Source organism: Triplophysa dalaica, chromosome 22 (genome assembly GCF_015846415.1).
Source record: "Triplophysa dalaica isolate WHDGS20190420 chromosome 22, ASM1584641v1, whole genome shotgun sequence".
NCBI classification, from domain to species: domain Eukaryota; kingdom Metazoa; phylum Chordata; class Actinopteri; order Cypriniformes; family Nemacheilidae; genus Triplophysa; species Triplophysa dalaica.
In genome coordinates this window covers 4505001-4520870 of record NC_079563.1, presented here as the reverse complement: position 1 = coordinate 4520870, position 15870 = coordinate 4505001, and the positions used below count along the sequence as shown (strand labels likewise).

At 37.8% G+C, this 15870-nt stretch overlaps 1 protein-coding gene across 5 annotated transcripts in view; it reads right to left on the bottom strand.

Annotated features, from left to right (window-relative positions):
• Window positions 1-15870, bottom strand: part of psd3l (pleckstrin and Sec7 domain containing 3, like) — a 69194-nt gene that overhangs the window by 39882 nt on the left and 13442 nt on the right. For 4 of the 5 annotated variants that reach the window (XM_056737024.1, XM_056737025.1, XM_056737023.1 and 1 more), the window contains one exon: window positions 3872-4063. In XM_056737024.1, the coding sequence (XP_056593002.1) occupies window positions 3872-4063 (192 nt within the window). Of the gene's footprint in view, window positions 1-3871; window positions 4064-6617; window positions 6809-15870 lie in introns of those variants that run through there. The other variant, XM_056737028.1, reaches the window with a different exon arrangement.

The following is a 15870-nucleotide window of genomic DNA, read 5'->3' as shown; positions in this document are numbered from 1 at the left end:
TGCAAAAATGTCATGATGACCATCGAAGAGAGATGGGGATATTTTACGATATGATGTTTAATTATATTCGTTGAGCGGTCAAGGCGTTACCTACAGCGCGTCACGTGTGCTTAGCTCACATATGCGATAGAGAGAGAAGTCTCTGGGAGAAGAGAAGCAAAAGACACAATCTGTGTCTCCACATGATTTAAACAGTGTCTTATTTTCCCTCACGATCACCATGAAAAAAAGCAAACTTGAAGCGTAACTGCTGTCCAGTCACCCCGAAACTCATTACAAAGGCAGCACAAACATGTTAATTTATCTGCTAACGTGAGCTGCTGCATAAAGTTATATGCAACATGAAGCCAAAAGAAACCAGCGCTGTACCGATTAGAGAAGCGATGAAGTGAGTCGTGCTGTATATTAAAAGATTGAATGACATGCTTAAAATCAAACAAAGTATGTGATTTGCATGATTGAAGAAATGTAACACAGTTTATGTAATATGTCTTTTTGAAAGATATTTCTCATTCATAAATGTCTCAAGCAAAGACAGCGGACATTCACATAGACATGAACCAATAGCAGTGTTTCCCCTATGTTTACAGCTTTTGGGGGGGGGATAATATGATAATATTATTCCTACGAATAATATGAAAAGGTTAAGCACCAAGCACAGTGAGAGTAACACAGTAACAAATTATTACATTGCCACAAAGAGAGCTGGCACAGCCAAGCTAAAATAGAGGGAAACACAGATGAGGAACAGGTGAGGGTAAATAACTAAACAAGGAGGCTCAACAGGGTACCAGACGAGATAAAGGACAAAATACAGCAGGAAAGTAAAACACCAACCAAAAAATTAAATAAAAGGTTTACTTTTTCAAATAAATCATATTTAATCAATTGAGCACAGTTGAATATGTATATAAAAACATCTAACGTTTTATCAGGCCATTAATTAATTTATTTATTTATATTCAGATACCCACAATTTGTAGGCACTTGTGCTAAAGCCAAGCATTAGTGGACTATTTTAATAAAACTACTGACAACTAAATGTCACAACTGAAAATAATTTAACTTGAGCAGAAGTACTTACAAAGTTACTAACAAGTAGCATTTTCATTCCATTCATACTAGAAATAATTCTAAATAATCCCAGATTAAAACATGATTCATTATGAAATGCTCTTAACATGCTAATTATTAATGCTATTGATATTATTAATATCATTAATGCTAAATGTAGATACAAGACGCTATGGTTTATAATGTCACAAACCTATTTAGCAAACAGTAAACTGACTGACAGCCTAAAATACTTCATTACTGCTGCATTTCGTTTACTTAAGCGTTACAGTAAAAGTGTCCATTAATTTACCTGATCTTGGTGTCTGCAGGTCTCTATATGCGACGCGTCTTTGGCGGGAGATGCAGCATTTACGGAGCAGAAAGGGTTCAAATGAAATGCGTTTGGCACTATATGAAGATATTAAAGATATCGGCCAAATATAGTCAACATAAATTTCCCTGAGTGTGTACAGCTCAGTTGTGTAGACGCGCTGCTCCATTTAAACTACAGAAATAGTCTGATGATGTAAAGGGTTCATTATGTCCCGCGGTCTGAACGGAACGAAGCCAAGCTAGGCGAAAACCTGTCATCCGGTGGTGACTGGACTGTTGCTGCTTGTCAGGGGCAGGGCGTGCGTCCTTTCTTTACTTAGCCATTTTCACCACCCTGGGAGCGTTTTGAACGCAAATATTTGTATCTGCTTGCTTTTCCGATGTTTGACACGAAATATTGTCGGACAGGCGCTCTCTTTCCACTGGTCGGAGTGTGTTTACCTGTGTGTGAGCGGAGCGCACGTGTCTGTGTGTGCGCACGCATCAGAGTGGAACTCGATACGGAGACCAAAGGAGAATTGTAAACGTAGAGTCTGAAATGACATGTCGCCGTATAAATAAGATAAAGACCAAAATGCTATTTAGTTTGTTTAATAAAATAAAAAGGTATAAACATGTTCTGTAGGAAAGGTAACCTTAAACGCTCTTCTCTACTCCTGTGATCTGGCGCTATACATCAAATAAGATTAACTTGACCTTCAAGGGGGGCAGGTGGTGCCGTTGGCGGGGCGGAGCGCCCCCCTAAGGTAATGGTAGGGGAAACACTGAATAGAGTTTGAGTGTGAGCTCTGTCAGAGCGTTTCATTGGTTGAATGTACTGAACGAACAAGTCATAGAGTCAAAATGACACTGAATGAACTGCTACATGTTGTTCATGGTCTAATATTCTCTGTGTTACAACAATGCATATCCAGTAGTTACTCAACCTTTCTGAAAAATAAAGGTAATGGCCTGGTTTCATTTAATTCTTAGGTAAAGTAAATTGTCGAAGCAGTTACATCTTTGTATGAACATTTTATTACACCATTTAAATGAGTTAAACCAGATTGATTTTAGTAGACTAAATATAATTTAGATTTTGTTGACTAAAACTAAAATGATGGGGAAGACTAAAATATGATTAAAACTAAATTGCATTTTAGTCTTTAAGACTATGACTAAACCTAAATCAAATTTGTCACAATTGACACTCAGTGACAAACCCGCAGTACAGAAGGTTCAGTTAAGCCTTAAATTGTTAAAAATCTTTATTAAGTTGTATGTGGAACAAAAAAAGTTACAGAAATTGTTCATATTTTAGTTATTTGTTTTTATGTTTCATTTTATAATTTTGTTCAAAATATCGAGATGTTTATCTTATCGTGAAGCCAGCATCCAGATATGTACCGAATGGTGAGCTGAGTGTATCGTTACACCCCTAGCATCAAGCATATCCTCCATTGTGGATTTGTTATGGAGTTAATCCTGGATTTGGGTCAGCCGAGGCCGCAACAACAAATATGTCTTAAAGGTCCTAAAGTACTTGAACCCCTATGATTGCTGCTTACAGCTATATATGATGAGTTCAGATGCAAAAGCCTCTAAGTGCTGTTTGAAGTTTTCTTCTAAAATGAGCGTCTTAACAGGCTCCTAATGTTTAGGTTCAGTGATTTCACTTTAATGGCAATGAATCCATCCTCTTTGCCATTAAAGTGACACATCTTAAAATAAACATCAGTCTGGTAAAAATAATCATTTTAGAGTCAGATGTCAGAGATTTTAATGTCAGACTGCATTTTAACTCTTCATATATAGTTATATTTGGCCAACAGCAAACCACACCCCAAAACATCCTGTGAAAACTTTCACATATGTCCGTTAAAATCTTTAGTAAGAGCACTCCCTCTCTCTGGACCTTTAACTTTTGGTTTTGCGTTTATTCATGGCCGACTAAAAACACACTTATGATTACTTCAGTCTCTGTCTAAGGATACGTTTCTGTTTACTGTGCAAATAAACCTTTTTGTGTGTGCATATTTCTCAAGCCCCACAGATACAATCTGCCATGAGTGTTTCTCATTCCTCTCTATCTGCACTTTCAACAGTGAACCTTCAAAGCCCAGAGGATCCTCTAGCACAGAAATATATCTCCATGCCATGTTTAAAGCCTGAGTTCTTCAGAGGGTTAAGCAGCTGACTTACGGTCAGAAACAGATCATGAAACCCAAAATATGCTGAGTTTTCATCTTTAAGTATTTCCCTGTGACAAAGAAAATGATTGTACAATACCATATAGGGTTGAGCGCTGTGTTTAAAAAAATGACTGCGATATCTGATAATATCAGGTCTATTCGATTTCATGCAATGTTGCTCATACGATCGGCCACCCTTCCCTTCAGATATTGCTCTGTCAGGTCAGGATTGCACAGACTGATGTAAACCTGCTTTGTGCTGACATCACGTCTTGTCTGGTTCGTGTGTACGACAGTTATGATGTACTCACTTCTTGCCCAGATGTTTGGCGACATCTGAGCGACGAAAGCCCTCCAGGTTGTAGAGACGTCTGGCCAGGCGCTGGGCGGCTTCTTGGTCGCTGCGACTGCCGTTGTGGAGAACATCTGTGTCTTTAACACATTCTCCTCCATCCATGACCGAGTCACAGTCCGTCAGCGGGTCCTTCAGCCCTGCATCGCTGCTGTATGACACAAGAGAGATCTGGATCAGTCTCCAGAGATATCAGGAATGGATCAATACAGATTGGATTAGAAATTAATACTACAGTCAAACAGCAGCTGCAGTTACCATTATAAAAATAAACACCAGAGCAGCAACAAATACCATGGCACTACCTAATAGTATTACCATGTAATTCTTGCTTTGTACACATGTGCACGTATACTCCGCAAACTCACTTTAGATGAATAAATGAATTAAGGATGTGCAGAAAGAAGTGTGTATCTTATATATTGAACACTCCAGGTACCTTTGTCATTACCTGTGCTAGGTAAATTACTCTGAAAAAAGTAATGAATTACTAGTTACTAATGACATATTCAATAGTGTAATTAGATTACAGACAAATGACTCTCTCCAAAAAGTATTTAATTACTTCTTACTAATGACTTTCTATATCCTACAACAACCTTGATCAGTTCAGTGATTCAAGGAAAGACATGAAATAGCTTTTTGTTTCATTCAAATAAATAATAAATAACTACATAAATTATTTTTATTAACTGACCAAAATACACAAATGTCAGGATACATAAATCACACCCTTTAAAGTTAGACTTATCATATTGATGTCATTTCCACTATTGAATATTTTAAACAGTATTTAGTAGGGGTGGGAATCGTTTGGTCCCTCACGGTCGATTCGGAATCTATTCTTTAGAGTCACGATTTCATACAGAATCGATTCTGGACGTACTAATTAGCATACAGAAAACGTCATAATGTCGCATTTCCGCTCCGAGTCAGACTAGTGTTGGCACTTTCGCTTCTAGTCTTTGAACTGTCATATATTGTATTTTAATACAACCAAGTGCCCATTCTCATTTCCATTGTCTGTTGACAGACATAAAACAAGTGTATAATAGTAAAACAAATTATTCGCTTCCGCCTTTTTGTTTTCCGATGACATCACGTTATTATATTTACTTATAACATTTAAAATTGATTTTTTTAATTTGTGAATCGATATGAATTGCCAAAAGTCTGAATCGTGATTCACATGTGAATCGATTTTTACTCCCATCCCTAGTATTAAGTTCAATTACATCAGTAGTAATTGTAATTAAATGACAGAAAAAATAAAAGTAATCCCTTACTTTACTTTTCAAGGGAAAAGTAATTCAATTATAGTACCTAATTACTTAGTAACTAGTTACACCCAACACTGATCATTATTTGGGTTAAATGATCTGAACGACAGCAGTCCAGATCTGAAGTTAAGGTTCGCGATCCGAGCGCTCATTTAGAACCACATGTGATCAAAACCCAGATCACTTTGATTATTTTGTCACACACACACACAGAAGACTGAACAACAGCGCCATCTGCTGACAGTCTAAACAAACTACAGTCTCAAATGTTTAGTCAATAAAGGTGCACTCTGTTGTGAAGAAATGAGGATTACAACAAGATTCCAGTCAGACACTCAATCTATAAATCCTCATCACTGACTGCTCACAGCACATTACTTCTGCGTATCTATGATTGTGTACAGATATCATATCACACATACTTCATCTAAAAGTATTAACACATATTTCAAACGCCTACACAGAGCTACTTCAGTCATACATCAAAGCATATCATCTTAAAGTGATGTTACTCACGACGATCACAAAACAACATATATTTACCACCATTAAATCTGTTACTTAAGTGTATTGTTCTTTGACACAACAGGTTTATTAAACAGCGCTTCAAAGGCTAATGTGTAGGGTGTGTGTGCATAAATGCAGATTATGAGGCGCATCAGACGAAACAACATGTTCAATATGATGCTAATAAAGAACAAGACCAAATACATTATTCAAGCTAAATACACTAAAATACAAGAAAGAAAATAAGATCACAAACACACAATTATGTGTTTGAATGGAAGTCAATATGTGAACACACTCCTCATGTCTGGTATCCAGACCACTTTCATATCTTATCAGTTTAACATCAAATAAATAAACGCAGAATGACGCATGTTGTATAAAATATTGCCATTTGTTTAAGATCACATGTTGAACACAAACATCAGTGTGTTTCTGGCCTTAGAGCACAAATGCATGATGGGTTAACAGTCAATCTTCACTGTCAGGTTGATATCTGGCTACACATGACAGTCATATTTAGATTCTTTAAACACCTGATAAAAAACTTACTTATAAACATATGAGATGAACAGCTAACAATGCACAAGAATCTTTTGCGTTTTGGACACGAAACTAGGTGAATGACACAACTTACATTACACACATTATACAAGATTTCAGCACTATATTCTTTTATAACGACACGCGTCTAAACTCAATGTTACCAAACGATCACGAAGTATGAGAAAATAACCAAAGAAACAACAGTCTGCACGAGCACATCTGTGACTCGCGCGAGTGCTCCGCGGTAACGCGACGCGTCGCGACAGATTGCACACCGACCAACGTTTTCTCAACGAAAGAATTGTTCGCGCGCGTGCAGCGCTTGCGTCGCGTTGAGCGCGTAAAGTGAGCTTTAATAGTGTCTTTGTTTACCTGCAGATTTCACGTCCAGAACGCAAAATCCTCACGCGGCACGTTTAGTCGCATCCCGACAGCGATGATTCCGCCACAGACGCGCCGTTAAAGTTCAGACAGAGACGGCAGTTAACATGACGAGATTTAAAACTCAAACATGACGAGATTTAAAGTTGAGCGCGCGGGACAAAAGCTCTAAACTACTGACAGAAAACTCCCTCACACTGAAGAACTGAGGGCGTGTTCTCAATGCTATCAAGCACACTACACCTACTAAGAATGCAGTAAGCACGTGATTCCAAAAATGACGCAAAACTTTGATTGTAAAAGTTTATTATACATTCGGAGAGTTTCTAGACATTATTACACATCTACATGTGCTTTACATCGTAGTTTCGCTGACAATTAAATAAAAGTATTTCATGTGATACACAGTGAAAGAATGCCATTTGCTTTCATTTAAAACAGTCTCTCTCTCTCTCACTTTCACTCACTCTCTCTCTCTCTCTCTCTCTCTCTCTCTCTCTCTCTCTCTCACCCTCTCTCTCTCTCTCTCTCCCTCTCACCCTCTCACCCTCTCTCTCTCTCTCTCTCCCTCTCACCCTCTCTCTCTCTCTCTCACCCTCTCTCTCTCTCTCTCTCTCTCTCTCTCACCCTCTCACCCTCTCTCTCTCTCTCTCTCTCTCTCTCCCTCTCACCCTCTCTCTCTCTCTCACCCTCTCTCTCTCTCTCTCTCTCTCTCTATCTGCGCATGCGTGAGTGTTGTGGAGCGTGGAGTTTGGAGAGTGAATGGTAAAAACTTAATCTCTCTTTCAGTTTATTTTTCTTATTTCTTTTTGGCTAAACTTTAATACATTATATATATATATTTATTTGTTCTTTTTTGAAGCCGCTCGCGGCTTTTGGTCGCGTGTGGTATGGCGTCTAATTCAGTTCAGGCCCCCTCGCAAATATCGATGGGGAATGGGTGCAGGTGTGTGACTGAACAAGGTGTTAGTGTGGAGGATGTGCTCGTGGTGGTGGGAGAGTGGATCGGTTTTGATAATATTCTCTCAGCATCACGAATGAATAAGGCAATTGTGGTGTTTGTGAAAACAGAACAACTAGTGAATCAACTAACTGAAAACGGTATTTGGATTAAGGAAGCGTTTGTGCCCATGACTCCTTTAGTGGCTCCAACAACAAAAATTACTGTATCGAATGTTCCACCTTTCATTTCAAACGATGCGATTGCAAAAGAGTTAACTCGATACGGAAAAATTGCAAGTCCGTTTAGAATGATCCCGTTGGGTTGTAAAACACGTCTCTTAAACATGTGTTGTCTTTCAGAAGACAAGTGTTAATGTTTCTGACTTCACCGGAGCGTAGTTTAGAGATTTCTTTCCGTGTGAGTCATGAAGAAACTTCATACATCTTGTATGCAAGCACTGAAAATTTTAAGTGTTTAAAATGTGGAGATTTAGGCCACAAAAGTTTCGCTTGTCCACAAAAGAAAGAGGAAAGTGAACGGACAAAACAACCTAAAGACAAGCAAAGAGAAGGGCCGCACTGAGATGACAATAGACAATAATAGTTTTTATTTTTTAACATTTATGCTCCTAATATAGGCAGTGAACGAAGTGTTTTTATTGGTAAACTTTCTGAAGAATTGTTAAAATGTCCTCAAAATAACATTGTTGTGATAGGCGGCGATTTCAATTGTACTGTGGATTATAAATTAGATAGAAACCATGAGGAACCTCATTCTGGTTCAGCGGCGGTTTTTAAATCTTTAATTAAAAGACACAATCTGGAAGATTTGTGGAGAAAGGCTTATCCTCAGGTTGAACAGTACACTTGGTTGAAAATGAATTCAAATAAGGTCTCTGCTGCGAGACTGGATCGTTTTTATGTTGAAAAGGGTAATTTAGGAAGATTTTATGGTATTGGCATCTCACCAACATCTATGTCAGATCACCATTTTGTTTCTATGTCTATGTCGGTTCTGTCGACTAAACCCTATCAAGCACACTGGCACTTTAATAGCAGATTATTGCATGATCACATCTTTGTGCACTCTTTTGATCTCTTGTGGAAGTCTTGGAGAGAAGAGAGATTTAGTTATACATCTTTAAATCAGTGGTGGGACTTGGGAAAGGTGCAAATAAAAAACTTTTGCCAACAATACACTGCACATAATACAGAAAATTTAAAGATGAAAATGAAGATATTGGAGCAAGAGATTCAGCAGCATAGCTACATCAAAGGAGGTGGACTTTTGTCAGCTGACATTATTAAAGCAAATAAAAGCCTTTTGAAGGATTTACTGGATGAACAGGAGAAGGAAACTCTTGTGAGAACAAGATACGTTAAGCACAACGAAATGGACGCTCCAACTGCCTTTTTCTTTGGATTAGAGAAAAAGCCAAAAGAGCAGACATTTTTCCATAAACTGAAACTTCCTAGTGGCAGCGAAACTACTGACCAGCGAGAAATTATAGCTTCTGCTATTTCTTTCTACGAGAACCTCTATCAGTCAGAACACTGTGAGGAAGGAGCAGTTGAAGAACTTCTTCTAGATCTTCCACAGATATCAACGACTGAGAGGAAGGAGCTGGAGGGTTTTCCGAGTTTCTCTGAGCTGTCCAGTGCTGTGCTGGGGCTGAACAGTGGGAAATCCCCTGGACTGGATGGTCTGTCTGCGGAGTTCTACAAAGGTTTTTGGAATGTGCTTGGACAAGATTTGTATCATGTCTTCCTGGAGTCCTTTAACCAAGGCATCTTACCCTTGAGCTGTCGAAGAGCGGTGTTGACACTAATACCCAAAAAAGGGGATCTTGGACACTTGAGGAATTGGCGTCCTGTCTCATTATTGTGTACTGATTTTAAAATACTGTCAAAAGCTATAACTAATAGGCTGAAGAAATATATAACAAATATAATTCATGAGGATCAGTCATACTGTATCCCCAAAAGAACAATTTTCGACAACCTATTTTTGTTAAGAGACATTATTACAGCTGCCAAAACACATCAAATTGACATTGGACTTTTATCTTTAGAACAAGAAAAAGCGTTTGACAGAGTGGACCATTTATATTTACTGAAGACTTTGAAGGCTTTTGGCTTTGGTCCACAATTTATCTCCTGTGTTAAATTGCTATATAATGAAACATCTAGTATGCTGCTATATAATGAAACATCTAGTATGCTGAGAATGAATAGTTGTTTGACTAGACCTTTCGCAGTAAATAGAGGCATACGGCAAGGATGTCCTCTTTCTGGACTTTTGTACTCAATATCCATTGAACCTTTTCTGTCATCTTTAAGGAAGCGCTGGCATGGACTGGTTGTTCCTAGGTTTCCACAAATTCCATCTGTGAAACTTACAGCATATGCAGATGATGTGACTGTATGTATCAGAAACACTGATGATGTATCTGCTTTGATTTATAGCTTAGGAATCTTTCAAAAGGCAACATCTGCTCAAATTAATTGGGATAAGTGTACATCCCTGTTACTGGGTGAGTGGCAAAATATAGACCCTCCTCAGCTCCCGCAACAGTGTAAATGGATTAAGGATGGTTTTAAGGTTCTTGGGGTATATTTGGGAACTGACTCTTACATGGAAAATAATTGGGAAGGTCTAGCTGATAAAGTAACAGGGAGAATACAAAAGTGGAGGTGGATTCTTCCAAAGTTGTCTTATAGAGGTAGGTGTTTAATAGTCAATAACTTGGCAGCCTCAATGTTGTGGCACCGGTTTACAGTGCTGGACCCTCCTGAAGAGCTACTTGTTACAGTTCAAAAAAGTTTTGTTAATTTTTTCTGGGATGGTTTTCATTGGCTTCCTCCCGGAGTCTTATATCTCCCTGTGATTGAAGGAGGACAAGGACTCATTAATTTGGAAGCAAGAATTAAAACATTGAGACTTCAAGCATTACAGAAATTGCTATACTTTTCAGATAAGATTCCTTGGATTGCATATAGCTTGTCTATTTTACAAGATATAGGAGGAATCAGAATGGATAAGCAGTTGTTCTTAATTGAAAAATAATTTGTCTCGAAAGTTACTTGTTCTCTTTTAAAGTTCTATGAGTCTGTGTTCAAAGCTTGGAAATTGTTAAAGAAGGATAGAAAAGAGAGTGAACATTATGGTGTTTTAGAACCATTGTTCTTTAATCCTTTTTTTAAAACAAACGCGTCAATGTCAAGTACAGTAGTTGATAAGTTTTAAAAAACTGGAATAGCTACTGTAATGGACTTAATTGACTCTACAAAAGGTCAATGGCATTCTAATGGATCAATAGCTGACCAAGTCGGGCTTAGATCAGAAAGATACGTTGAAGGGTTAATGGAGGATCTCAAAAAATCTTTTCCTCAATCTTTCTTGAGCTCTGTAAATATGTTTTTGGAAAATGGTGAGAATTCTCTGACCTTTCCAGATCTTTGGGTAGGAACAGGATTTGAATTGTATGAGGTTTTAAATAGTACTTTGCTATTAAAGGGATTCAAAGATGAATCGTTTCAGAACGTGGAAAAAAAAATGTTGTATGGAATGTGTGTGAAATCTTTGTTTCATGCTCAATTGAAAGGACGTGCTGATACCAAATGGAGAGAATATTTATCAATTTCTTCAGAATTAACTCCATCATGGAGGTGTTTGTATAAACCCCCCATTCCTAAGAGATCTGGGGATCTTGAATGGAGAATACTTCATTGTGTTGTTGCAACAAATAGTTTTGTGTCAAAATGTAATGTAGCGGTTTCATGCATATGTCCTTTCTGTAATGTTTCTGATACAGTTTTTCATTGATTCTTTGATTGTTTTAGATTAACTCCTTTGTTTGAACTGTTGGAAATAATATTTACTGAACTTGGGTTTATGTTTACCAAAAACCTGTTTATTTTGGGCTTGAAATACAAGAAGGAATGGAAAGCACAGTGCACGCTGGGGAATTTTTTGCTAGGGCAGGCAAAGTTGGCAATTTTAAAGTCCCATACATGCAAAAATGAGGGGGGAAATATTGATTTGGTGGGCATGTTCAAATCATTAGTAAAGTACTGGGTTGCTGTAGAATATGCATATTCTAAATTAACAAATAACATGGTTTTTTTTTATGCAAGGTGGAGTGTGAAAAATGCTCTTGTGGTGAGGGATGTCTTTGGAGAGTTATGGTTTAATTGGTAAAATTGTGATTTTGAGATTATTATTATCATTTTTATTTATTATTATTTATTTTTGTTTTTGTGTGGTGTAAATAATTGTTTTAAACTAGTTGTTTGATTAAAAGAGGTTTAAAAGTAAAAAAAAAGTATCTCTCTCTCTCTCTCTCTCTCTCTCACCCTCTCTCTCTCTCTCTCTCTCACCCTCTCTCTCTCTCTCTCACCCTCTCTCTCTCTCTCTCACCCTCTCTCTCTCTCTCTCACCCTCTCTCTCTCTCTCTCTCTCTCTCACCCTCTCTCTCTCTCTCTCACCCTCTCTCTCTCTCTATCTCTCACCCTCTCTCTCTCTCTCTCTCTCACCCTCTCTCTCTCTCTCTCTCTCTCACCCTCTCTCTCTCTCTCTCTCTCTCTCTCTGTGCATGCTGGGAGCGTTTGGGGTGTGTGGAGTGTTTCGTGGTGAGAGAGGGTGACCGTAGTCCTATTTCCTTTATTTTCATCTTCTGAAAAATTGGTTAAAACATATAAATATATAGGAAAAAAAAAAAAAGGTTGGGTTAGGTTAGTTTGAGTGGTTTGTGGGCCTTTGGGACGGTGCTGGGATGGCGTCGGTCTCAAACAGCGGAGAGCCACCGACACGTGTGTCTTTGAGCAATGGAATCAGGTGTGTTCCTGCGCCCGGCGTGGAGGTGGAAAACGTGTTAATGGCCGTTGGAGAACAGATCGGATTTGAAAACATTTCTTCGGCATCGAGAATGAACAAGGCAGTTGTGGTTTTTGTAAAGGAAGAAGAGTTAGCTAATCGGCTAGTTGTCAGCGGAATTGCGGTAAGTGGCGTTTTTATTAATGTTTCCCCGCTGGTTGCGCCGACAACACGTATAACTATCGCAAACGTGCCGCCATTCATTCGTGATGATGAAATTGAGCGGGGATTAGTTTGTTATGGGAAGTTTGCGAGCGCAATCAAAATGGTTCCACTTCGCTGTAGAAATGCAGCATTAAAGCATGTTATGTCGTTTAGGCGGCAGGTGTTCATGTTTTTGAATGAGCCAGAGTTGGATGTTTCGTTCAGAGTTTGGCATGAAGGTAAGGCGTACATGATTTATGCAAACTCTGGAAGTATGAGATGTTTTGAGTGTGGAGATGTGGGACATAAAAGGATGGCGTGCCCACATAAAGCCCAGAACGATGAAGAAGTCGCGGGTCCTAGTGAAGCTGCTAATACAGGAAATAGACATGATACTGTATTACATTTGAACACTGAAGAATCAAGTGATGGTCAAGCTCAAAGTATAACTCAAACGGATGATGTTGTTAACGATGTTGTTAACGATATTGTTAATGATGATGGTGATGAGAATGAGGTTGAGAAAGATGAGGAATATGTCTTGTCTGAACAAAGTAAAAAGGCTGAGATTAATGAAAGTGTAGATGATGAAGTGGCAGGGACATCTGAATGTGTTGTAATGTCTGAGGATGAAGAGATAGGAGATGATGACTCAGTTTCTGACATGTTTGAAATAGGTTCACAGGTCTTAGATGACACGTACACATTGCAGGAAATTGATAAGTTTTTAGATGTAACGTTTGGAAAAACAGTGAAGGTAAAAGATTCTTTTCCGGATATAGACAAATTCATTGGGTCAGTGGGATTGCTACTGAAAACGGCCAGTTACGAGGCATTCAATATAAAAAAGAGATTTCGTTTGAAAAAAATGGTAACAAATTTAAGAAAGGAAAAAAAGCGTGCTTTGGAAGGAAAATAGTAAAAAAAAAAAAATGCACATGGTGATTTCTAAACTTTGTGAGTTACATTTGTTCCTGTCCTGTCTCTTTCCTTTCCTCCTTATTATGGGGTATTTGAGGGAGGGGGTCTTTAAATATAAATGGAGGTAGAGATAGGAATAAGTTAGCTATGGTCTCTAGTTTTTTCAAAATTAATCGTGTTGATGTGGTTTTGTTACAAGAAACCCAATACGAATAACGATAATGAAAATGAATGGAACAGGTGGTGGGAGGGAAAGCTCATTTTAAGTCATGGGACAAACAATAGTGCAGGAGTAGCAATTCTATTTTCTAAGAATATTAATGTTCAAATTTTAAGTGTAAATGAGGTTGTAAAAGGTAGAATGTTGTTAACTAAAATAGAGATTGATAAAATGGTATTTATTTTAATGAATGTTTATGCCCCAAATAATGGGGTTGAAAGGATGGATTTTTTTATGGAAATGAGAAAAGAAATTCGGACACTTAATAGTAATGAATGTATAGTTTTGGGAGGAGATTGGAATTGCACCACAGATTTTACAATTGATAGAAATGGTGAAGAGCCAGATAGTCGTTCTAGTAATGTGTTGATGAAAGTATTAAATGAATTTGATTTACTAGATGTATGGAGAATGATCAACAAAAAAGCCAGACAATATACTTGGCTTAAAGTAACGGATCAGAGAATCTGTGGTGCACGACTAGATAGATTTTATTTGGGTAAATTATGGAAAAATAGGGTGATGAATACTGCCATTTTGCCTAACGGTTTTTCAGACCATCACATGGTTATTTTTGATTTTCATTTTAAAAGTTCGTCAAAATGTATTTATTATTGGCATTTTAATGCTAAATTATTACAAGATGTTAATTTTTGTGAATTATTTGATCTGTTCTGGAAGAAATGGAAAATGAAGAAAGAATCATTTGAAAATCTCAGTCAGTGGTGGGATGTGGGCAAAGCGAACATAAGGATTTTTTGTCAGAATTATTCATCATGTACTGGATCAGTGGTAAAGGAAACTGTGGAAAGATTACAAAGAGACATTGAACTTTTAGAAAAGGAATGCTTTTATAATAATGAACTTGTGCATGATGATGCCTTAAGAAGGAAAAGGAGAGAGCTTGGGACTTTCCTACAGGAACAAGTAAAGACAGAGTTAATAAGGGCAAGATTTTGCTCTATTAAAGACATGGACACTCCAAGCACTTTCTTTTTTAATCTTGAAAAGAAAAGTACAAAACAGAAACAAATATATCATCTTCGTCGACATGATGGTTCTATAACAACAGATCCTGTAGAAATAAGGAAGTTGGCAATGGACTTCTACTCACAACTATATACTTCTGAAAACTGTGACACCGAAAGTGCTGATGATCTACTGAGTAATCTACCAAAGCTTGACAGTGAGCAGAAAAAGGCTCTGGATAGAATATTACTTTTCAAGAGCTGACAGAGGCAATGCAGCAGTTGTCCAAGGGTAGATCCCCAGGAATTGATGGATTGACTGTGGAGTTTTATCAACATTTTTGGAGTGTGTTAGGAGAAGATGTTTATGAGGTATTGTCTGAATGTTGCAAAAGTAAGAGTTTTCCGATAAGCTGCAGCAGGGCAGTACTTTCTTTACTTCCAAAAAAAGGAGATCTAGGTCTTCTCAAGAATTGGAGACCGGTGTCATTACTGTGTGTTGACTATAAAATATTTTCAAAATGCTTAGCTAATAGACTAAAGGGTTATCTAAGTTTATTGGTTCAGAAGGAACAGACATACTGCATTCCTGAAAGGACTATAATGGACAATATTTTTTTACTACGGGATGTTATGGAAATAAGTCAGTTAAACAATTATGAAATTGGTTTTCTTTCTTTAGATCAAGAGAAGGCGTTTGATGGAGTTGACCACGGTTATCTCTACAATGTTTTAAGGAATTTTGGTTTTGGGGACATATTTATTTCATATATCCAGTTGTTGTATTCAAATGCATTTGTTCTTGTGAAAGCTGGTGGTGTTTTAAGTGCACCAATACCTGTTTTTAGAGGAATCAGGCAGGGCTGTCCACTCTCAGGACAATTATATAGCCTTGTGATTGAGCCGCTGTTATGCAGGTTAAGAAGAAATCTTAATGGAGTCTTGATTCCAAATGGAGACAAAAGTTCTATGGTGTCCGTGTCGGCATATGCTGATGATGTTACGGTTTTTATTACGTGCCAAGACGATGTTACAGTTTTAACTAAGAATATTGAACAATATGAAATGGCATCCTCAGCTAGATTAAACTGGGGAAAAAGTGAGGGTTTTATTATTGGAGAGTGGACGAGAAAAGGACCCCCACAGCTTCCTGGTGGGTTGAAATGGGGTAGG